Source organism: Triturus cristatus, chromosome 2_2 (genome assembly GCF_964204655.1).
Source record: "Triturus cristatus chromosome 2_2, aTriCri1.1, whole genome shotgun sequence".
Classification (NCBI taxonomy): domain Eukaryota; kingdom Metazoa; phylum Chordata; class Amphibia; order Caudata; family Salamandridae; genus Triturus; species Triturus cristatus.
This window is the reverse complement of record NC_140582.1, coordinates 527,184,917-527,209,246: the sequence shown is the minus strand read 5'-3', so window position 1 is coordinate 527,209,246 and position 24,330 is coordinate 527,184,917. Positions and strand designations below refer to the sequence as shown.

General features: G+C 46.0%; 1 protein-coding gene across 1 annotated transcript in view; it reads left to right on the top strand.

Annotated features, from left to right (window-relative positions):
- The window catches only part of SH3D19 (SH3 domain containing 19), a 524,308-nt gene that overhangs the window by 452,940 nt on the left and 47,038 nt on the right, over positions 1-24,330 (top strand). Inside the window, exons 15-16 of the mRNA XM_085641658.1 lie at positions 6,485-6,615; positions 17,545-17,603. Of these exons, the coding sequence (XP_085497784.1) occupies positions 6,485-6,615; positions 17,545-17,603 (190 nt within the window). The remainder of the gene's footprint in view (positions 1-6,484; positions 6,616-17,544; positions 17,604-24,330) is intronic.

Below are 24,330 nucleotides of genomic sequence, written 5' to 3'. Positions count from 1 at the left end.
ACCCGGTTCCACAAATAATCCTGACAACAGACGCATCGCTCTCTGGCTGGGGAGCTCATCTTCTACACCTCACTGTGCAGGGCACATGCACGCCGCAACAAAAGTTACTCCACATCAATCATCTGGAGCTACTGGCAATCTTTCTAGCCCTGAAATCCTTTCACACACAGATTTTAGGCAAGGCAGTCCTTATCCGCACGGACAACATGACCGCCATGTACTACATCCAAAAACAAGGCGGCACACACTCTCCACAGCTCTCTCAACTAGCACAGAGCATATGGAGATGGGCAATTCCACACAAAATCTTTCTCCTAGCCCAACATGTCCCAGGAGTCCAGAACACCATGGCAGATCTGCTCAGCAGACAGACGCAACAGATCCACGAGTGGGAACTTCACCCGCAAGTTCTTCACCTGTTCTTTCAAATGTGGGGGCATCCACAAATAGACCTATTTGCCACCCACGAAAACAAAAAATGCCCAAGCTTCGCCGCCAGATACCCACACCCATTGTCCAAAGGCAATGCGATATGTATGAACTGGTCAGGCAAATTTGCATACGCCTTTCCACCTCTCCCACTAATTCCATTAGTGGTGCGAAAGCTACAACAGCACTCCCTCACACTCATTCTAGTAGCTCCAACATGGGCCAGACAACCATGGTACACCACCCTGCTGGAACTCTCAGTAGTGCCACACCAAAAATTATAACTCTCACCATGCCTCCTAACCCAGAACCATGGAGAGATCAGTCACCCGGACCCAGCTCAGCTCAACCTTGCGATCTGGCTCCTGAGATCATAGAATTCGGATACCTTAACCTTCCCCCCGACTGTATGAATGTTATCAGAGAAGCTAGACGCCCTACCACTAGAGCCTGCTACGCTGCCAAGTGGAAAAGATTTGTTGTTTACTGCCATAACAACACAATCAACCCTCTAGACGCATCCATACAGCACATCATATGCTACTTACTACATCTACAAAGATGTAACCTAGCATATACATCTATTCGGCTACACCTCGCAGCAATTGCTGCTTACTTACAAAACAGACAGCACCTATCACTTTTCAAAGTGCCTGCCATTAAAGCCTTTATGGAAGGCCTAAAATGCATAATTCCCCACAGAGTGCCACCCTCACCTGTTTGGAACTTAAATATAGTGCTCACAAGGCTAATGGGACCGCCTTTTGAACCCATGCATAAATGCGAACTGCAATTCCTCACATGGAAAACAGCTTTCCTGGTAGCCATCACCTCCCTTAGAAGGGTCAGCGAAATACAAGCGCTTACTATACAAGAACCTTTTCTCCAAATGCACCCGAACAAGATTGTTCTCCGTACCAACCCAAAATTCCTACCCAAAGTCATCTCACCCTTTCATCTAAACCAATCGGTAGAATTACCGTTTTTTTTCTCGCAACCTCAAACCATTGCAGAAAGGGCTCTACACACACTGGATGTTAAAAGGGCCTTACTTTACTACATCCAGAGAACACAAACTTTCAGAAAGACAAAGCAACTGTTTGTCTCTTTCTCTCCACCTCATAAAGGCAACCCCATCTCTAAATCAGGGATAGCTAGGTGGATTGTAAAATGCATACAGATTTGCTACCACAAAGCAAAATGCACGCTATCTGTTCCCCCTAAAGCCCACTCTACAAGAAAGATAGGGGCTTCTATGGCATTTCTAGGGAAAATCCCATTAGATGATATCTGCAAGGCAGCTACATGGTCAACACCGCACACTTTCACAAAACATTACTGTGTAGATGTGCAAACCAAGCAACAAGCTAGTGTGGGCCAGGCTGTACTGAAAACACTATTTCAAACCACTGCAACAGATACCGGTGGTCGCCGCTAAGGTTGGGAACTGCTATATAGTCTATGCAAAAGTGTGTAATCTGCAGCTCATATGCCTCGAATGGAATATGCTACTTACCAGTATGCATCTGTTCTTGGCATGTAGAGCTGCAGATCTACACACGCCCACCCGCCTCCCCGGCTACCTGTATCTGTTCCAGTCTATCTTATTTAGATACAACACACATGGGTTTCTTCACTGGGATTACTACGCTCCATCTTTCCCTGTTGGCGAAAAACAATCTGAGGATGGAGCCGAAGCCCATGCGCAATACGAACCAAGGGAGGAGTCACCGACCTCGTGACTTCCAAAGACTTTCCAAGAGGAAAAACAAACTGCAAACATCCGGGCCCAACACCAGATGGCGATCTATGCAAAAGTGTGTAGATCTGCAGCTCTACATGCCAAGAACAGATGCATACTGGTAAGTAGTATATTCCTTTTGCATTACATCTCGCACCTTCTAACCGGCTGATCACAAAACGCTTAAACATTCACCCTTAAATGCAAAGACGAAGGGCACAATTTTAAGAGCTCAGACATTTTCTGCATACATTATTTTCTCTTTAATTATTACTGCATGAAGATCGCTCCATGCCTGTTTCTGATGATCACGCTGGCCAGCACGGTGATGTCTAGAAATCACTTAAAGTCTTAGCACGGACTACACAAATGCCCTGCGATGCCGTACGAGTGACTGTGCGCTAGATCAGTGCCAAATAATAACTAAGTATTCAGAGAAATGTCTGAGATCTACACATTATATGCAAAGACAAAGGGCACAGTTTTAAGATCTCATACATTTATCTGAATACTTAGCGCTCAGTCACTCCTATGGCATCACAGCACCTTTGGGTGATTCCGTGGCTGCCTGAGCAATCGGCGAGTAAACAGTCTCGTCACTTCTGCCGCTCACCGTTGATGGCCACCTTGACCTCACCGGGAGGTAAACAGTTCGCCCACTCTGTGACCTACTCACTAGTCCCTGAAGGTGACAAATTAAGGCTGCCCTGTAAAATCCCTGTGTTCTTACCTTCACTCTTCACTGACAGCCCTTTATAGCGGGAAACAGAAACACATGCAGGGAGCGATCTTCCTGCAGTGATAGTGAAAGTGAAAATAATGTATAATCGGCATGCTTCTAGGGATTAAATTGTCAGGACTGAGTGAAACCCCTCCCCAAAATAATGCTGCCCCACTACCTCCACTCCCCCCCCCCGCTTAAGAAGAACTAAATACTACAACTCCCAGAGATCAGGCGGTGCCAGCGACTGTTCTTCAAAGTGGATCACAGTGTCTGTTCTCCTCAGTCTTAAGGTGCAGCACATTTTATGCCAGCCTGTAGCTGTGGAGTGCTTAGGTGCCAACAGCACCAGCAGCCACCCCGCGCCTTTACATGTGACATCAGGCTGTTTATTTTTTTGCAGTTTTACATAGCGCGAACTCGACCAGAAGGTATTGGAGCGCTTTACACGTTAACCAGTTCCATTACAGAACACATTTATTGATTTTTAGCCACGGGAGATGAAAAGATGTGCACAGAATCACAAGATTTTAACCGAGCCCTGCACTCTAACCAGGATCGTGTAATAACACGAACTTGTCTTTCCAAAACTGCAACAAGACCCACCGTGGCACAAGAAAGCACGCCATAACTTGAAACGGGCTCCTAAGGTTCAAGGTTGTCAGTTCGAGACAGCAGATTGTATCCTTGCTTTATTCAATAAAGATTTTTTTTTAAAATGGGCTTCAGGGTCAATCAATTGAGGTTTTTGAAAATGTAAGACACACGCACTTACTCAGCCACACCTCTAGGTATTTTATGACTTAGTCATTTGTATAGTGTACAGTCTACCATTAATATGGCACTTGCGTTAAAAACAGTATGGGTAACTTGTAACCCTTTATTGGATGATTTCACCGCAGACCGCCATCTTAATTGCCTTTTAAATCTGTATCATCAGTTTGGGATTTCGGGTTCTTTTACTGCTTCTGGGAAGAGTAAACCAGACCATTTATAAATGGCTACTGCTAATAAACGGTACACAGTGTTCAACAATTGTATAGCTCTTCAATCCCTAGTGGCACAGCACACAGGATAATGTGCTGCCTGGCTAAACACTTATAAGGTCCTAAAGGCGAAACCTATTGGATATGCCAATGCTTGTTGTATATGGAGTACATCGAATTTTATACTTTGTGGCATGTCCTATCACTTCACAGTGCTTCGTTTAGTGATTTAGACATGGAACTGTTAATTTCCTCACTCTGTACGCGAAACATGGAAAGCAAGTTTTACTCGGGTTTCCTGGAACAAACGCAGCCTTCTGGCTTGCTTTTTCAGGCCCAGTAAATGAGCCCACGAGAATATTTCTGACAAGTTGCTGGGGCCTTAAAGTGCTGTGATCGCAAGCACCTTAAACAATCAGGGACATAAAGGCATGTGGTGGCAGAAGGCTCTGTTACTATTGCCAAGGATAATCTTTATGATGAAGGTAATTAATACGCACTAGTACAGTGCATTGTACAAACTGGATTCTTTAGAAGTTTTGACTCTAGGTGTTATTACCAAATCCGATGGTACTCATATCACTGAGATTAAAGAGGCAAAGGTCCGAGCAGTCTCTCACAAACTCAAAACGATGACTATCACTCACACAAACATCTTTCCTTACTATGGGAAATAGTTCAAGTGCTCCACAAGAAGTGCCCCTTTCTCTAGGTAATGCAACTACTAAGACAAATATGTACTTTTTTGCATAAACTGAAGTAGAAGGGTGAGTTGCAAAAGCAATCACTGGTAGACTACTGAAAGTTGCCTCCTAAGGTGTCTGCTGTGATGGACATTTGTGTCAGAAGCTAAGGTACCTTTGGAGGAGGCATTGATATTATAAGGTAGGCAGGGGTATAGCATGAAATGTGCCCTAATTTTAGAAATGTGTACATGCATAGGCTGTTACAGTTGACAAACAGATGCATGTCTAGAAGAAGTAGTCATTAATGTAATGCTTACCAGTGTCACAAAAACACCACAGTATACACTTTTAAGAAATTATCTGAGAAAGGGGAGAGACATTCTTCTCTATGACTATTTGGATTGATGCACTCCTCATGGTAATCTGAATAAACCATGATGCCCTTTAAAGGATTCCAGAACTGAGGCGGACACTGAAGGCGTGGAGGTGAAGACGTTAACCATTCACATCCAAGGAATCCAAGCAGATAGTGTCATCATCTAGAATAAGTACTCCGTTTTCAGTACACAGTCTGCAAGAGTGGTGCAAGTTACTTTTCTTTACTTTGTAATGACCTTTGACAGGGTAGCTTTGAGAGGTGTCAGAGCAGACTAGGCACAGCACTCCGCGGAGTCTGAGAGCCACACTTACACATGCACACAATCTGCAATAATCATCTTTGAAGCAGCAAAGCGTTGCAGCAACCCTGTGGCATTATAATAAAGCTGCAGCTCTGTAATAAAAGTACAGGGTGATTGGCCTTATGTTGCTAATCCCAGCCTCCTATTCCCATTTATTCGCTTCACCAAACCGTGCATGCGCTGAGGCAGCTGTAGCTATCCTGCCACTATTTCTGCCCGCCCAGCCTATCCTGGTGCCTCTCTTTGTGCTAAAGAACGGCATCAAGATTGACTAGCTATCCCAGGGCAAAGCAACCCAGAGCTCTCAGCAGAGACTTGGAATCTTCACTGTCTGTTCCCCAGCTCTCTGATGCAGCATGGGTTGCCATATAGAGAGGCATTCGAAGTGTGCATGTCCAATTTGGCCCAGTTGTCAGCCTGACTTGGGTGCTTTAATTCACAATGCATTTTGCAGTGGAAGCCTGGCAGTCCTCCTTGAGATCCTGCCCCCTTCAAACACCACCTTAATTGGAATACTGTCGGGGGCATATGTCACTGCCCGAACTCCCATATGGACAAGTTGCCACTCATAACAGGCCTTTGAACATGCCACAATTCTTTTCAGAACCCAGAACGAATACCGAATACTATCTATCCTCTGGCCTAGGAGCATTTCCAAAAGTTCCCACCACATGTCCCTTAAGTCTGATTCAATCCTTTGAAATAATTTAACACAAGTACTCTACTCTTTGTGCATTTCTGTACATTTGTTCATGTTTTTGGGCCCTCAAAATTCCCAGAACTTTTAGCCAGAAATATATTTGTGTGTATTTATTTCTTTTTGGGGAAACTGATTAACAAAAAAAACACACCATCTAGGTACCATTATGAACGATATTTGTCTTCCAACCTTCTGTGAAATGATTTATTGAAGTTTCCATGCACACATGGAATAAAAGCTAAATAGGACATAGCACTTGGTACTCATGGGTCTATGCATTTAGTGCTCGCTCTGAATATATTACTGTGCAAAACGTTTTCATGTTGTCGCGTCAGTGTGAAAAATCTCCAGGAAAGTAAATATGATGATGTTAAGTATTATGGTGACACACAATCAACACACTCCGCAGGGTGCATGCTTCTTATGTTGTGATCCATAATCACCACAAACCCTTATAAACCACGAACTGAAAGTTATAGCAGGATATACATATTTTGAGAGTTATATGTGCACTATAATTGCAACATATGGTCTCTTGCAGAGAATTCCGATGATTTGAGTCTGACAGCTGGAGAATTTGTCCAGTTGCTGGAGAAACTAGACGATGAGTGGTATCGGGGACAAATTAAAGGGCGCACCGGGATGTTTCCTGCCAGCTTTGTCAAAGTTCTTGTAAGTAGTCTCTCACTGAAATTTTAATGTGAAGGTTTTCAATCAAATTTTCAATCAATGCAGGATGTATATTGTTGTAATTAAAATTGGAATGTTTTGTTTTGCTCTGTTTTCTCTGCTGTTGGTAGATATGCACTTTTTAATCTTTTTCTAATCATATTTGAATTAAACCATACAGTGTAGCATGAAGGTATGTGATTCCTTCAGAGGTAATTATTGTGATGCTGGTATCAAAGGTGCTTTGTCAAACATTTTAATTTTGACATTATTTGAAAGTGGAAATTTGTGTGGAGCCTACCAATCCATTAGTGGTATTGCACCAAATAAAGAAAACTCCCAGTTCTTCTCAACACTAGTGAAACGGTATGTGAGACAAGTGAGGCTCTAATAATGTGGGCAGAAGACTTTAACAGCACCATAGATGACGTGGTGAACAAGATGTCAGTTGCTGACCAGAGCACTACAGTAAAATATCGAACATTACAACAGGGGATTAAAGAATCAGAACTGACAGACATGTCGGTTACAACATGTGGAATAAGGTATAGTCAGACTTCTCACAAGTAGTTCCGCAGTTTTTTTTTTTTTTTCCCAGAATAAATGTAATGTACTTGTCAACTAATATCACAAATAGATTTATAAACTGTTTATCCTGATAGACTCTCATAAGATCATTCCCACTATATAGCAATGTATTATACTGTCAGACGTAGACCAAAAGGACCGAATTGGAGACTACCCCTTTTAGGGAAGACCTTAGACGTGCAATAAAGCATCATTTTCAGTTAAACAGTAGAACATGTACAACTAGAGGTAGTAAATGGGAGTCAATGAAGGTAGTGGTAATATGCTCTACAATAGGAAACATTACATGAGTAAAGCAAACACTTGAGTTAGAAATTACAAATAAAGGGCGTCAGTGTAGAAAATTAAGATAGATGCAGCAAAGGTACAGGCACTACTTACTATATAATTGGCCAAGGTTGAAATAGATGCATCAGAATTAATGTTGAGACTTGAAAAATATAAATTCGCATCATAACGACTGTGGTGAAAAAGAAACCGGCCTGGCAAATGACTTAACTGGCTTCTAAATAAAGATGACCCATGCAGGAGTAAGTTAGCACCAACAGTCCCACAATGCAGGTTACTATATACACAGTAACATAAAACCAAGATTTTATGACTACCTGAGGAAGTTGTAAGGTGCAATGGCACAAAACTTACACGAACACCCATGCGCAAACTCACAGATGAATAGATACAAACTTTTGAACAACCAATGACAAGGTCTGAACTCCTTACAGCTTTAGGCGACTTGACCAACGAGAAAATTATATATCCGGAGACGTGTGTAAAGCATACAGAGATATTTTTTATTATATAAACTTTCTTTATTCAACTTTTCACACAGAAACTGAGCGGTCATACATAGCTTACCAAGAAAATACCATCATACAGAAATATTTTAATAGACAAATTATTAGAGGTAAGACAAAAGCGAACCAAACAAAATACTAATCTAACACTGTGAGAGAGATAAGGTTAGTAAGGATAGTTATGCTGAGGTGGAAAGCCAGACTTTTGATTGTATAAACCATTATCAATGTTGAACACAGACAACAACATATTTGGAAAGTGCTAGTTAACAGAATAAAGAACCTGATTGTGGCTATAATGCCCACCATGACAAGTGTGGTTTTATACCACACAGGGATACAGGACAGAATTTGTGGATGCTGGTACATCATGAAAGAAAGCAGGCAACTCCTATGCAGCTACTATCTACTGGCTTCTTTAGACACAGCAAAAGCCTTTGAAACCATAGGCTGCTATATCACTCCCCTCGATTAAGAGCTACGGACCACTCAATAGTTTAAGACAAATGGAAGATGGAAAGAGAATTGAGGCTGGAATGTTTACTGTCCCCATTGCTTTTTGCAATGACAGAAGACCTACCAGCAGCTATGATGAAGCTGGGGCTGGGAAATCTGGGTACATGTCCCTTTTACAAAGGTCTTTGTGATTTAAATGCCTGTTCGAGGCATGTGGGCTGCTGAATTCATATCTGTGCATAGATCGCCGCCTAGTGTTGGGTCCGGATGTTTGCACGTTGTTGTCCTGGAAGAGTCTTCGAAGTATCCTGGGATAGGTGACTCCTCCCCTGGACTACAGTGTGCATGGGCATCCTCTCCATCCTCAGATTGTTTTTTTCCGCCATTGGGTTCGGATGTGCTTATCTTGACTCAAGTTAGGAAAAACTTTTTCCAGGCCAAAAGGCCTTTAGTTCGCGTCGGTACTGTTCCCGATCGGTATCGATAGTATCTTTGTTAGTTTACTAACTTCAAGAACAACTTTTTCGCATCTTACCCGACCATCGACCCGACACCGACGATGGAATCGAGGACACCATTCAAGCGGTGTCCTGTATGCAATACGAAATATCCCCATGTCGACGTCCACCCGGTGTGCAACAAATGCCTTTCACCGGATCACGACGAGTCCACATGTATGGCCTGTGCCCGATTCCGATCCAAGAAGACTCTCCGGAATCGACGAGCAGCGAGACTCGAAGCGCAGCAAGCGGCACCGGCCCCGACCAACATCTTCAGCGCCGAGGACGAAGATGTCGAAGACGTGGAGAACCTACCCTCCAGCCCCGCTTCCGAACACGACTCCGGATCGGAAGACATCGAAGAACGACTCTTTCACAGAGATGAAGCCGACACCGAGGTAGGAGACTACGATGAGGCCTTAGGGGCCGAAGAGAGTAGCTCCGGTGACGAGCAAGGCCTACCCGTACAGACTGAGGATATCCCAGTGCGCCAGTCTATGGCTCCGGTCGAGGGATCGCCTTCGGGCCTTACCCAAGACCTATCCCGCAGTTCTTCGGCCCCGCCCTCTGGCCCGGCCTCGGACATTCAGCGGCAGCCATTACTACCCAAAACGGCTGGTTTCCCTTCTTCGAAACCGAAAGCTGTATTGGTTCATCAAAAACCGAAACCAAAAGTGACGCTGGTCGGATCGAAGCCCACCACACCTTCGACGCCAGCCAAACCCGTCGGCACCGACCGCACCAAACGAGACTTCGGTGCCGAGCTTGCAGCAGCCGACGTCGGCGCCGACACACGGAAAAAGACCTTCGGTGCCGCCAAACCTACTCGGCTCCCGGCACCGAAACAATCGGCTCCGGCCACAAAGGTCAAACTGGCTGCTGCGTCTCACACCGCTTCGACAGCACCACCAAAGGCACAATCATCGACGGCGTCGACGGCTACTACCGCTCCTCGACTCGATGACCCAGTGGCGCCGAAGAAGTCCACGCCCGCCTCTACAGAACCGGTCGGCGCCAAAGAACCGATGGCGCTCCAAGTGCGGCCAGTTGCTGCGTCCTTGCAACGCATCAAACACAAGGCAGTCCTCCAGGACACGTCAGGCTCCGAGCCGATAAAAGCTACAACAGCCTCTCCGGCACCGGCCAACATCACTTTTGGCCTACCGCCGTCCACGGCCCCAAAACTGTTCCAAATCAGAACACGTGTCACCCACACCACGATCACGCCTGCCGAACGCTCTCCTGCAGAGACGTCACCATCACACATCATCGACACCGGCAGAATGATGCTCCACAAGAGGAGAATAACCTCCGAGCCAGCTTTGGACTCCTACCGGATCCCACTTAAGGAAAAGCTGCCAGTGGCTTCGGAACCAGTTCTTTACGAACCTCTCCATTCCTCTTACCAAGATCCACAGTCCTTCTCTCCCACACACTCCGAAACAGACGTTTTGGAGGACTACATAAGTGACCACGTCCCCTACCCCGGAGAGATGGACCCTGAAGGCCAACAGGACCCTGACCAAGCTTGGGATGACCCTGTAGACCCGGGTGCACCTATGGATACACAGGACCCGCAACTATATGGAGCGAAAACATCTCCCACAGAGGACACTGCCGCGTTCAACGCCCTCATTGAACGTGCTGCGGCCAATCATGGTGTGCAACTCCACTCTGACACCGTCGAGGACGACTTTCTCATGGATACTTTTGCATCCTCAGAAAGGAATATAAAAACTACCCATGTTGAAAGGTGTCCTCAAACCAGCAAAGGACATCTTCAAAGAACCCACCAGGGCAAGAGTAATAAACCCCAGGATCGACAAGAAATACAGGTCGGCGCCTGGGGACCCTACCTACATTAGAGGCCAGTTACCTCTGGATTCCATAGTAGTTGCGAATGCTCGCAAACGGGCACACTCGCAAACGACAGGGGATGCTCCTCCCCCGGACAAAGAACCAAAGGTGCTAGAGACCTCCGGCAAACGGGTTGCGGCCCAAGCAGCTAACATATGGCGTATTGCCAATACTCAGGCGCTCCTCGCTCGCTACGATCGAGCACACTACGACACATTAGAAACATTACTCCAACATCTCCCTGACCAATTCAAAGAGGGAGCAGAGATCCTCATCAGGGAGGGACAACTCCTCACAAACGCATCCATTAAGTGTGCACTGGATGCCGCAGATACAGCTGCCAGAGCCATAAACACTAGCGTCATGTTGCGACGACACGCCTGGTTACGAATCTCCGGATTCAAACCTGAGGTACAAAATAACATCCTCAACCAGCCTGTCAACCCCGACTACTTATTCGGGCCAGAGGTTGACACCACCCTAGAGAAAATAAAAAAGGACACAGACACTGCAAAGTCCATGGGGGCTCTCCAAACGCAGTCCTTTCGGAGCGGCTCCTTTCGTCGCCCCGGAAATAGAGGAGCAGGTAGAGGACAGGGGTCACAGCAAACCTACAACAAGGGAAACACACAAAGTTCCTACGATAAAAACACCCGGGGTGGATATCGTGGCTCAAGCACAAAGGGCAGAGGACGCGGATACGGCAACACCAGGTCCTCCCCCAATAACAAACAGTGACGCCCTCTCCCTTCCTCCCGACCACATAACACCTGTCGGGGGAAGGCTACAAAGGTTCCTGTCCACGTGGGACTCCATCACCACGGACAGGTGGGTCAAAGATATTGTCAAACACGGTTACTGCCTAGAATTAACCTCAACTCCACCCACAATACCTCCAAAGCACCGTCCTATGTCCTCAGAGCACTTAACGCTCTTACAGCAGGAAGTGCTAAGTATGCTACTAAAAGGCGCAATAGAGGTCGTACCCGTCCACGAGCAAGGTACGGGGGTGTACTCCCTGTACTTTTTAATACCGAAAAAGGACGGGTCACTCAGACCTATACTAGACCTGAGACCCCTCAACCGCTACATTCTCTCCGAGCATTTCCACATGCTCACCCTACAGCAAGTCCTCCCGCTGCTCAAGCAGGGAGACTTCCTGGCCACACTGGACCTCAAAGATGCGTATTTCCACATACCCATTCACCCCTCACACAGAAAATACCTCAGGTTCACTATTCAGGGGCAGCACTACCAGTTCAAAGTCCTTCCCTTCGGCGTGACAACAGCACCCAGAGTTTTCACAAAGTGCCTAGCTACTGTGGCTGCACATCTACGGAGGCAGCACATACACGTCTACCCTTACCTGGACGACTGGCTTGTTCAAGCAAAGTCAGCCCAGCAATGTGCCAGCCACATGTCCCGCACCATTCACCTCCTTCACAGTCTGGGGTTCTCACTAAATTACCCAAAATCACATCTCCAACCCGCACACGTACAACAGTACCTAGGTGCGACCATAGACACTCTGGCGGCCACAGCTCAGCCAAATTTAGTGAGAATCAACAGCATGCAAATGCTGATTTCCAAGTTCAAACCACAACACTCCCTTCCCGCGCGAGTGTTCATGCAGTTGATAGGCATGATGGCCTCCTGCATTTTCATAGTCCCACACGCGAGACTACATATGCGCCCGCTTCAGGAGTGCTTAGCACGTCAATGGAATCAGGCTAACGGACAACTAAAAGACCTAGTGTTGGTGAGCGGTCGGGCATACAACTCTCTGCATTGGTGGAATCCACAAAACCTTTGCAAGGGCCGACCGTTCCAAGAGCCTGTTCCACAGATAATACTGACAGCGGACGCGTCTCTCCAGGGATGGGGAGCTCATGTACTCAACTACACAGTGCAGGGACTATGGACAACACAACAAAAGAAGATGCACATCAACCTTCTAGAACTGATGGCAATCTTCCTGGCTATGAAAGCATTCAAAGTACACTTGTGCAACAAAGTCGTGTTGATCCGGACGGACAACATGACCGCCATGTACTACATACAGAAGCAGGGAGGAACACACTCTCCACAGTTGTCTCATCTGGCTCATAGCATGTGGAAGTGGGCCATTCGGAGGAACATGTTCCTCATGGCGGAACACCTCCCCGGCAAGGACAACCAGATGGCGGATCTGCTCAGCAGACACAGCCACCAGATGCACGAGTGGGAGTTACACCCATCAGTACTCCAACCGTACTTCCAGCAATGGGGTCATCCAGAGATAGACCTATTCGCCACAAGCGAAAACGCAAAATGCCAAAGCTTTGCCGCCAGGTTCCCACATCCACAGTCGCAGGGCAATGCGATATGGATGAACTGGTCCGGCAGATTTGCGTACGCTTTTCCCCCAGCACCGTTGATACCGCTGGTGGCTCGCAAACTCAGACAACACTCACTGACACTCGTCCTGGTTGCTCCAACGTGGGCACGCCAGCCATGGTACACCACTTTTCTCGAACTTTCCGTGGTGCCGCATCAAAGGCTGCGGATCAAACCCGCGCATTTGACGCAGAACCATGGAGAGATTCAGCACCCAGATCCGCAACAGCTGAACCTGGCAATCTGGCTCCTGAAGTCCTAGAGTTTGGCTACCCAAACCTGCCACCTGACTAAATGGACATCATTAAGGAAGCTAGAAGACCCACTACCAGAGCTTGCTATGCAGCCAAATGGAAAATGTTCGTCATTTATTGCAATAATAATGACATTAACCCGCTAGACGCATCCATCCAAAACATAATTTGTTACCTCTTACACCTATACCGATGCAATCTGGCGTACACCTCTATACGTGTCCATTTGACCGCAATATCAGCCTATCTCCAGAACAGGCAGCACCTCTCTTTATTCAGAGTGCCTGCCATCAAAGCATTCTTGGAAGGACTCAAACGAGTAATTCCTCCAAGCCACCCACCGGCTCCCATGTGGAACCTCAACTTGGTCCTCACACGCCTGATGGGTCCACCCTTTGAACCTCTACACTCATGCGAGATTCAATTCCTTACCTGGAAAGTAGCTTTCCTAGTAGCGATCACTTCTTTAAGAAGAGTTAGTGAACTCCAGGCACTAACCGTTCAAGAGCCATTCATACAGGTTCACGCCAACAGGGTCGTACTACGTACCAACCCCAAATTCATGCCCAAGGTGATATCGCAGTTCCACATGAATCAAACTATTGAACTGCCTGTTTTCTTTCAAAACCCACAATCTGTCGCAGAAAGAGCACTCCATACACTAGATGTGAAGAGAGCCCTCATGTACTATATCGACAGGACTAAGATCTTTAGGAAGACTAAACAACTTTTCGTTGCCTTTGCCCCACACCACAAAGGTAACGCTATCTCCAAAGCAGGTATAGCCAGATGGATCGTTAAATGTATTCAAATTTGCTATCAAAAGGCTAAACGCACATTAACGATTCCCCCACGAGCCCACTCAACGCGTAAGTTAGGGGCCTCCATGGCTTTCCTGGGAAACATCCCTTTGCATGATATATGTAGAGCAGCCACCTGGTCCACTACACACACATTTACCAAACACTATTGTGTAGATGTGCAATCAAAACAGCAGGCAGCTGTAGGACAGGCTGTTCTCAAAACTCTTTTTCAGACCGCTGCAGCTGGCACTGGTAGCCGCCGCTAATAGGAGGTACTGCTATGTATTCTATGCACAGATATGAATTCAGCAGCCCACATGCCTCGAACTGAATATGCTACTTACCAGTATGCATCTGTTCTTGGCATGTAGGGCTGCTGACATTCATATCGCCCTCCCTCCTCCCCGGCGCCTGTAGCAGCTGCAGCTCTCAGAATTACTGTAAGCATGGTCATCACTTTCTGTATCTACTCCATCACTGCCACAATGGCGAAAAACAATCTGAGGATGGAGAGGATGCCCATGTGCACTGTAGTCCAGGGGAGGAGTCACCTATCCCAGGATACTTCGAAGACTCTTCCAGGACAACAACGTGCAAACATCCGGACCCAACACTAGGCGGCGATCTATGCACAGATATGAATGTCAGCAGCCCTACATGCCAAGAACAGATGCATACTGGTAAGTAGCATATTCAATACTGTTCCACGGCTTGAATTCCATTTGTCTAGCTGAATGCCATAGTTGGGCTTCCTGTGAGTCTACCATCCTGTCTGATATAGTGGAGGACTCCACGCCAGCAGTCTAGCATCTCCTTGGTAATGAGCTGCAAGGTCTTGTGAGCTGGGGATCCGTAGAGAAGTACCAGGATACCTGTGCCTTTAAATATGTCTCATTCGAGGCAAAAGACAGGGTCCTCCTTGTCTCCTAGTTGTCAGTCACTTACGATGGCCAATTGGAATGCCCAGTAATAAAGCAGAAGTCTGCCACTCCCAGCCCTTCCTTGCCCAGCCACTGGGTGCATTTATCAAAGACAATTATTTGGCTGTTTAAGCTTTAAACATCCAACCTCGCTGGAAAGCTGTATGTAAACAGTAAATTTCCTCCATTTCTCCCCCACCACCGCAGCCTCTTTGTATGTTTCTTTTCAGCATGGGAGAGAGGAGGCATCTCTATCTGGTGCCCCTCTCCGCGAGAACGGGATGAACAAGAAACCATTAATTTAAACTCTGGCTTGCAGCTTATTGTAAAGCAGCTTGGATTAGGACAAAAATTGGGTTGTGAAGTTCAGTTTACGCAGTAGTTCATAGAAGAAATTCCATTTGAGAGAATCAAAGGTTTTTAAGTGTACTAACATTGGCACATTGGAATTGGGGAATTCATGCATTCGAGCCAACGCCACCTGCACCCATCTGGTACAGTGTCTTCTGCTCCTGCCCGCCATTAAGTTGTGTGGTTGATTAAAAATGTTTTTTTTTTTTTTTTTAAATATGCGGTCTAGTTATACGTTTCTGCTTTTAACATATTTATATACCTGCTGGTCCTGGTGCTTTACTATTGATAAGGTTTAATCGTACAATATAAAGTTTCTGATCTGTATAGGTGTACAATTTTGAGTTCCCTAGCTATCATATTGGAAAGGCTCTTTTTTTGTTTTTAAACAAACGGGGCCAATTTCAGTTGTACCTATTGTATTATTTAGTTGATTTTCAACCCCATTCGCCAAGAAATCATTTTCATGAGATGGATTGTTTACAGGGTGTACTAAAATCTCCAGAGAAATATAATTTTTACACGGGTTGCTCCTGAGTTGTTCTCGGAGTTCTCTTTGCTTTTCTCATGTAAATAGTTGTTTTTATCAGAGTAATTAGGCTTTTTAAGTCATTGCCTAATATAGCATTGTTACCTGATGCTTAAAATAGTTGTTAATGGCCCTCTTCCTAAGTTATAGGCCTGAAGTGCAGACAAGGGCTTATGACGAGGGAGAGGGCCTTTAGCAACTGTTATTGCAGGAGGTAGAAGAGCTATAAAGCGCTTATAACATTCTACCCAATCGAGGGTAGAATGTTTTAAAATAAACAGGGTGAATCCTAGTGACAAGTCTTGAAATGTTGGAGCAGAAATTGTATACTGGTCATTATAGGCCTTGAGCTCCTTCATTGTCTTCAATGGATCGCTCCACTTTTCAGTACTAATACTTTTTACAACAGTCCAAGTTTTCCATTACTTAGGAAAAACTGCTTTTGCTCTAAAAGCCAAGTTTCATATAAAAAACTAAGACGAGACCTCCATTTCAGTTCTGTATAGCTTATGTGTACCTTACACTGTACAACTTGATGCAGTCTAACACCAGTGAGGTTTGGAGATCCACTCAGCACCTTATTTGAGAGATGTTTTGAAAATGTGATTTACCACAGGCCCAGCTCAGTAACGAGGAAGAAGATGAGTGACCCTGGTGGTGTTTGCACAATTTTGGTGTCCTCTCTTTCCAGTATATACTTTGACAGCTTTTCTGATCTTTTGTATTTGGCATCGCTGTACATTCATTGAGAATCAAGGTCATCCTCTGACTTCTTGTTACAATAATAGCAGCTCTTTCAAATAAATTATCAGTACATACTTTTTTTTTAAACATACTTTATTGATTTTCTTTTTAATTTGCATCGCAACAACATTTACATCGTGTACCATCTTTGATATCCAATTAAGGTTCCATATGTCTACAGCATTTCTCTACTGCATCCCAAGTACACATAATAATTTTATACAGCTATTTAACAGCCTTTGAATGAAGTACAAGAGATTGATCACTGGCAACAGTCATATTTTAACATAGTATTACTGCTAACTGTCCCCAACTCCCCATAACAGAACATACTTAATGTAAACTCTTGCATTAATGCAGGATAATGAAAGTAACTTGCAATTTTTATAACGCAAAAAGCAGACCTGTTTGGATGGTTAAAACCTTTAATAAGGATAATTGATTGGTTTAGTTGAAAATGTTCATGTTGTTACCCCCCACATAATGGCTAACAACCAAAATTATTAATTAATCTAAAGTATCCCCATTGCAAGCATACTCGTTTTTTTTTGTGTAAAAAATCAAAGTATGTTTTCATGGGGCTAAAACTTGTTTTTCCCCACTGCAGCTATTGAGGTACTTATGCTCAGGTTTGCAAAATAAATGAAAGCCAAATTCAAATATTTAATTTGTGTGCAAACATTTGCTTCTCATGTGATTATAGAATTAGACTCTACAGCATTTGAGTTTACATATGTTCTCCTTTTATTTTAAAATCTAGGTAGATGTTCCTGGCCCAGATAATTGTAAACGGAAATCTTTAACATCAACGAGCATTACGTGAGTTTCATGAATATTAAGGTTTTGAAAAAAAATTCAAATGGATGTTCCTCATTTAGCGGGGGGGGGGGCACATCTTGCCCCAAACAAAGCATTGTCGTATTTTGTGTTCCTGTGGATTAGAAATGGTGTACAGAGCTTTATGTATCTTATGCAGTGGTGGTTGTGTTAATCAGCAATGTGCAAAATGTTCTACTGAAATGTGAAACGTGAAATCCATCTCTAAAGAAATGTTGTTCTTAAAGCAAATTCGCCACTTTTTGTGAATTTATTCTCCTGGGCAGAATTTCACAAATTTGTTGGTGTTCACGTAATTCTTTTCTGCTTCCAACCCACTGTAAGAACCCACAAACCATCGCAAAATTTCCCGCTTTTTCAGGGATAAAGGAAAATGTAAGCTTAATTTATTTACTACTTTTTCTTGGTCCTTTGGCATTTTTAAAGAAAGGAAATCATCCAGGTCTAGTGTGGATCAGGTTTATAATTGAGAAACAATTAGCATTACAGTCGTTTATTATAAATTTAAATGTGGTCAGGCAACATGTACAGAGTCATTATTCCCTTTGAATTGACAGCATTGGGTGAAAAATCATTTGTACCAATTGTAGTGATTCTTTACATAGCATATGTTTTTCCGTCAATCCATCCATTATCTTTAAGGTGGATTTTACATCTCCCTCTCAGCAACCCTCTGGGGCATTCCCTGTAGGCTCCGGACTAGTTTCTAGTTTTCCTGCTGTTTTTTATTTCATTGTATGAAATGTCAATTCATTTGTTTTATCATCCTTATTTTAGTAAGAGGTAAATAATGAACCTGGATTTTAAGGTAGTTCTGATTCACCAGGAAAGGGATAATAACATAGCATATTATCAGACTATAACAGGAAAGAGACACCCCTGGTTTCAGTTATGCATGCCTCATAAATATTGATGTGGGAAGACATCGGTCAGAGAACTGTAAATGTATTCATACTTTAAACCGCATTAGTTTTTAACTAAAAGTGAGTTACTGGCCAGAACTAAGATGAAATTAACACATTGCGGAATCTATGTTCATTAAAGTAGTGTATGCATAAGGCCGCCTGTGTGTCAAGAGTGGCACTGTGGGCAAAAGACAATGGGTTGGAATTCTACCTAGAGCAGTTGCCAGTAGTCTAGGTTATTTGCAGGCATTCATCCAATCATCTTTTGTGTGTTTGATTACCACTAGACAGTCAAATGTGTCACCAGTTTGAAAACAACCCGTTTTACGGTGTCTGACCCTTGTTATAGCCATACCTGAAATCGAGCATCGTGAAGCTCATCAATGCTAAATTCACCACTTGTTCTGCCGGATTACAAATAACATTACATTACGAGTGATGCTGGAGATTGTTGTTGGTATCTTCTAATAGTGCAAGGAGCTTTCTACCACTTGTACTATTGTTGACACAAACAAAGCCTTGCCCAGATTGAGTAATTGTTTTATTTTTATTGTAACTTATTTATTTGTAGTCTAGTATAGAGTGAGCCAGGCCACATTGACATCGGAGAGATTTGCAGAAATAAAAACGGGTACAAGAACAAATAATTTAAATTGAACTACAAAGGATAGTTAATTACAGCATAATGCAGCACATATATATAGCGTCTTTGAAGCTTGGAGGTGGTTTCTTGTTTCACTTAGCCATGCTTTTATTAATATCTATGTTTCTGAATTACTTTGATGTTCATTAAATCAACAGCCAACATATGTTAAGCGTTTTGCAGTAACATATTACGGCTGCAAGGAAATAGTAAATAAATAGCATTACCATACAATGCCTTCCTGTTTCTACAAAACTATTTACGTAAATGGAGAGTACTCATGACATCATAATCCTACCGTTCACTATTCTTTGGCTTCATTAAGGTTGACTTTTTGAACAAATTCCAATCATAGATTCTGAAACATATAATCAACTAATTTTAGTTAAACATCTTACTTTAAGTTATCCTCTAAGAAAACTCACATCACATTATCAGAATTTCCCTTTTGTATAACTGCCCTTGATTTATGATGCATGTTCGAGGCATGTGGGCTGCTGAATTCATATCTGTGCATAGATCGCCGCCTAGTGTTGGGTCCGGATGTTTGCACGTTGTTGTCCTGGAAGAGTCTTCGAAGTATCCTGGGATAGGTGACTCCTCCCCTGGACTACAGTGCGCATGAGCATCCTCTCCATCCTCAGATTGTTTTTTTCCGCCATTGGGTTCGGATGTGCTTATCTTGACTCAAGTTAGGAAAAACTTTTAACAGGCCAAAAGGCCTTTAGTTCGCGTCGGTACTGTTCCCGATCGGTATCGATAGTATATTGTTAGTTTACTAACTTCCAGAACCAACTTTTTCTCATTTTACCCGACCATCGACCTGTCATCGGCGATGGAATCGAGGACACCATTCAAACGGTGTCCGGTATGCAATGCGAAATATCCCCATATCGACGTCCATCCGGTGTGCAACAAATGCCTTTCACCGGATCACGACGAATCTACATGTATGGCCTGTGCCCGATTCCGATCCAAGAAGACTCTTCGGAATCGACGAGCAGCGAGACTCGAAGCGCAGCAAGCGGCACCGGCCCCAGCCAACATCTTCAGCGCCGAAGACGAAGATATCGAAGACGTGGAGAACCTACCCTCCAGCCCCGCTTCCGAACACGACTCCGTATCGGAAGACGTCGAAGAACGACTCTTTTTCCAGAGATGAAGCCGACACCGAGGTAGGAGACTACAATGAGGCCTTAGGGGCCGAAGAGAGTAGCTCCGGTGACGAGCAAGGCCTACCCGTACAGACTGAGGATATCCCAGTGTGCCAGTCTATGGATCCGGTCGAGGGATCGCCTTCGGGCCTTACCCAAGACCTATCCCACAGTTCTTCGGCCCCGCCCTCTGGCCCGGCCTCGGACATTCAGCGGCAGCCATTACTACCCAAAAAGGCTGGTTTCCCTTCTTCGAAACCGAAAGCTGCATTGGTTCACCAGAAACCGAAACCAAACGTAACGCTGGTCGGATCGAGGCCCACCACACCTTCGACGCCAGCAAAACCCGTCGGCGCCGACCGCACCAAACGAGATTTCGGTGCCGAGCTTGCAGCAGCCGACGTCGGCGCCGACACACGGAAAAAGAGCTTCGGTGCCACCAAACCTCCTCGGCTACCGGCACCGACACAATCGGCTCCGACCCCAAAGGTCAAACTGCCTGCTGCGTCGCACCCCGCTTCGACAGCACCACCAAAGGCACACTCATCAAAGACGTCGACGGCCATTGCCGCCCCTCGACTCGATGGCACCGAAGAAGTCCACGCCCGCCTCTACAGAAACGGCCGGCAAAAAGGACTCGATGGCACTCCAGGTGCGGACCGTTGCTGCGCAACGCACCAAACACAAAGCAGACCTCCAGGACACGTCAGGCTCCGAGCCGATAAAAGCTCCAACGGCCTCTTCGGCACCGACCAATATCACTTTTGGCCTGCCGCCATCCACGGCCCCAAAACTGTTCCAGATCAGAACACGGGTCACCCACACCACGTTCACGCCTGCCGAACGCTCTCCTGCGGAGTCGTCTCCGTCACATGTCATCGACGCCGACACCGGCAGGATGGTGCTCCACAAAAGGAGAATAACTTCAGAGCCAGCTTTGGACTCCTACCGGATCCCGCTTAAGAAAAAGCTGCCGGTGACTTAGGAACCAGTTCTTTCCGAACCTCTCCTTTCCTCTTACCAGGATCCACAGTCCTTCTCTCCCACACACTCTGACACTGACGTTTTGGAGGACTACATGGGTGACCACGTCCCCTACCCCGGAGAGATGGACCCTGAAGGCCAACAGGACCCTGACCAAGCTTGGGATGACCCTGTAGACTCGGGTGCACCTATGGATACACAGGACCCGCAACTCTATGGAGCAAAAACATCTCCCACAGAGGACACTGCCGCATTCAACGCCCTAATTGAACGTGCTGCGGCCAATCATGGGGTGCAACTCCACTCTGACACCGTGGAGGACGACTTTCTCATGGATACTTTCGCATCCTCCGAAAGGAATATAAAAACTCTACCCATGTTAAAGGGTGTCCTCAAACCAGCAAAGGACATCTTCAAAGAACCCACCAGGGCAAGAGTAATAAACCCCAGAATCGACAAGAAATACAGGTCCGCGCCTGGGGACCCTACCTACATTAGAGGCCAGTTACCTCTAGATTCCATTGTAGTTGCGAATGCTCGCAAACGGGCACACTCGCAAACAACAGGAGATGCTCCTCCCCCGGACAAAGAGTCCAAGGTGCTAGAGACCTCCGGCAAAAGGGTTGCGGCCCAGGCAGCTAACATATGGCGCATTGCCAATACTCATGCGCTCCTCGCCCGCTACGATCGAGCACACTACGACACACTAGAACAATTACTCCAACATCTCCCTGACCAATTCAAAGAAGGTGCAGAGATCCTCATCAGGGAGGGACAACTCCTCACAAACGCATCCATCAAGTGTGCACTGGATGCCGCAGATACAGCTACCAGAGCCATAAACACTAGCGTCATGTTGCGACGACACGCCTGGTTGCGAATCTCCGGATTCAAACCTGAGGTACAAAATAACATCCTCAACCAGCCTGTCAACCCCGACTACTTATTCGGGCCGGAGGTTGACACCACCCTAGAGAAAATAAAAAAGGACACGGACACTGCAAAGTCCATGGGGGCTCTTCAAACACAGTCCTTTCGGAGCGGCTCCTTTCGTCGCCCCGGAAATAGAGGAGCAGGTAGAGGACAGGGGTCACAGCAAACCTACAACAAAGGCAGCACACAAAGCACCTACGATAAAAACACCCGGGTTGGTTATCGTGGCTCAAGCACAAAGGGCAGAGGACGCGGATACGGCAACACCAGGTCCTCCCCCAAGAACAAACAGTGACGCCCTCTCCCTTCCTCCCGACCACATAACACCTGTCGGGGGAAGGCTACAAAGGTTCCTGTCCACGTGGAACTCCATCACCACGGACAGGTGGGTCAAAGACATTACGGTTACTGCCTAGAATTAACCTCAACTCCACCCACAATACCTCCAAAACACCGTCCTATGTCCTCAGAGCACTTAACGCTCTTACAGCAGGAGGTGCTAAGCATGCTACTAAAAGGCGCAATAGAGGTCGTACCCGTCCATGAGCAAGGTATGGGGGTGTACTCCCTGTACTTTTTAATACCAAAAAAGGACGGGTCACTCAGACCTATATTAGACCTGAGACCCCTGAACCTCTACATTCTCTCCGAGCATTTTCACATGCTCACTTTACAGCAAGTCCTCCCGCTGCTCAAGCAGGGAGACTGCCTGGCCACACTGGACCTCAAGGATGCGTATTTCCACATACCCATTCACCCCTCACACAAAAAATACCTCAGTTTCACTGTTCAGGGGCAGCACTACCAATTCAAAGTCCTTCCCTTCGGCGTGACAACAGCACCCAGGGTTTTCACAAAGTGCCTAGCTACTGTGGCGGCACATCTACGGAGGCAACACATACACCGTCTACCCTTACCTGGACGACTGGCTCGTTCAAGCAAAGTCAGCCCAGCAATGTGCCAGCCACATGTCCCGCACCATTCACCTCCTTCACAGTCTGGGATTCTCACTAAATTACCCAAAATCCCATCTCCAGCCCGCACACGTACAACAGTACCTAGGTGCGACTATAGACACTCTGGCGGCCACAGCTCAGCCAAATTTAGTGAGGATCAACAGCATGCAAATGCTGATTTCCAAGTTCAAACCCCAACACTCCCTTCCTGCGCGAGTGTTCATGCAGTTGATAGGCATGATGGCCTCCTGCATTTTCATAGTCCCACACGCGAGACTACATATGCGCCCGCTTCAGGAGTGCTTAGCACGTCAGTGGAATCAGGCTCAAGGACAGCTGAAAGACCTAGTGTTGGTGAGCGGTCGGGCATACAACTCTCTGCATTGGTGGAATCCACAAAACCTTTGCAAGGGCCAACCGTTCCAAGAGCCTGTTCCACAAATGATACTGACAGTGGACGCGTCTCTCCAGGGATGGGGAGCTCATGTACTCCACTACACAGTGCAGGGACTATGGACAACACAACAGAAGAAGATGCACATCAACCTTCTGGAACTGATGGCAATCTTCCTGGCAATGAAGGCATTCAAAGTACACTTGTGCAACAAAGTCGTGTTGATCCGGACGGACAACATGACCGCCATGTACTACATACAGAAGCAAGGAGGAACACACTCTCCACAGTTGTCTCATCTGGCTCAGAGCATGTGGAAGTGGGCCATTCAGAGGAACATGTTCCTCATGGCAGAACTCCTCCCCGGCAAGGACAACCAGATGGCGGATCTGCTCAGCAGACACAGCCACCAGATGCACGAGTGGGAGTTACACCCATCAGTACTCCAACCGTACTTCCAGCAGTGGGGTCATCCAGAGATAGACCTATTCGCCACAAGCGAAAACGCAAAATGCCAAAGCTTTGCCGCCAGGTTCCCACATCCGCAGTCGCAGGGCAATGCGATATGGATGAACTGGTCCGGCAGATTTGCGTACGCTTTTCCCCCAGCACCACTGATACCGCTGGTGGCACGCAAACTCAGACAACACTCACTGACACTCGTCCTGGTTGCTCCAACGTGGGCACGCCAGCCGTGGTACACCACCTTTCTCGAACTTTCCGTGGTGCCGCATCAAAGG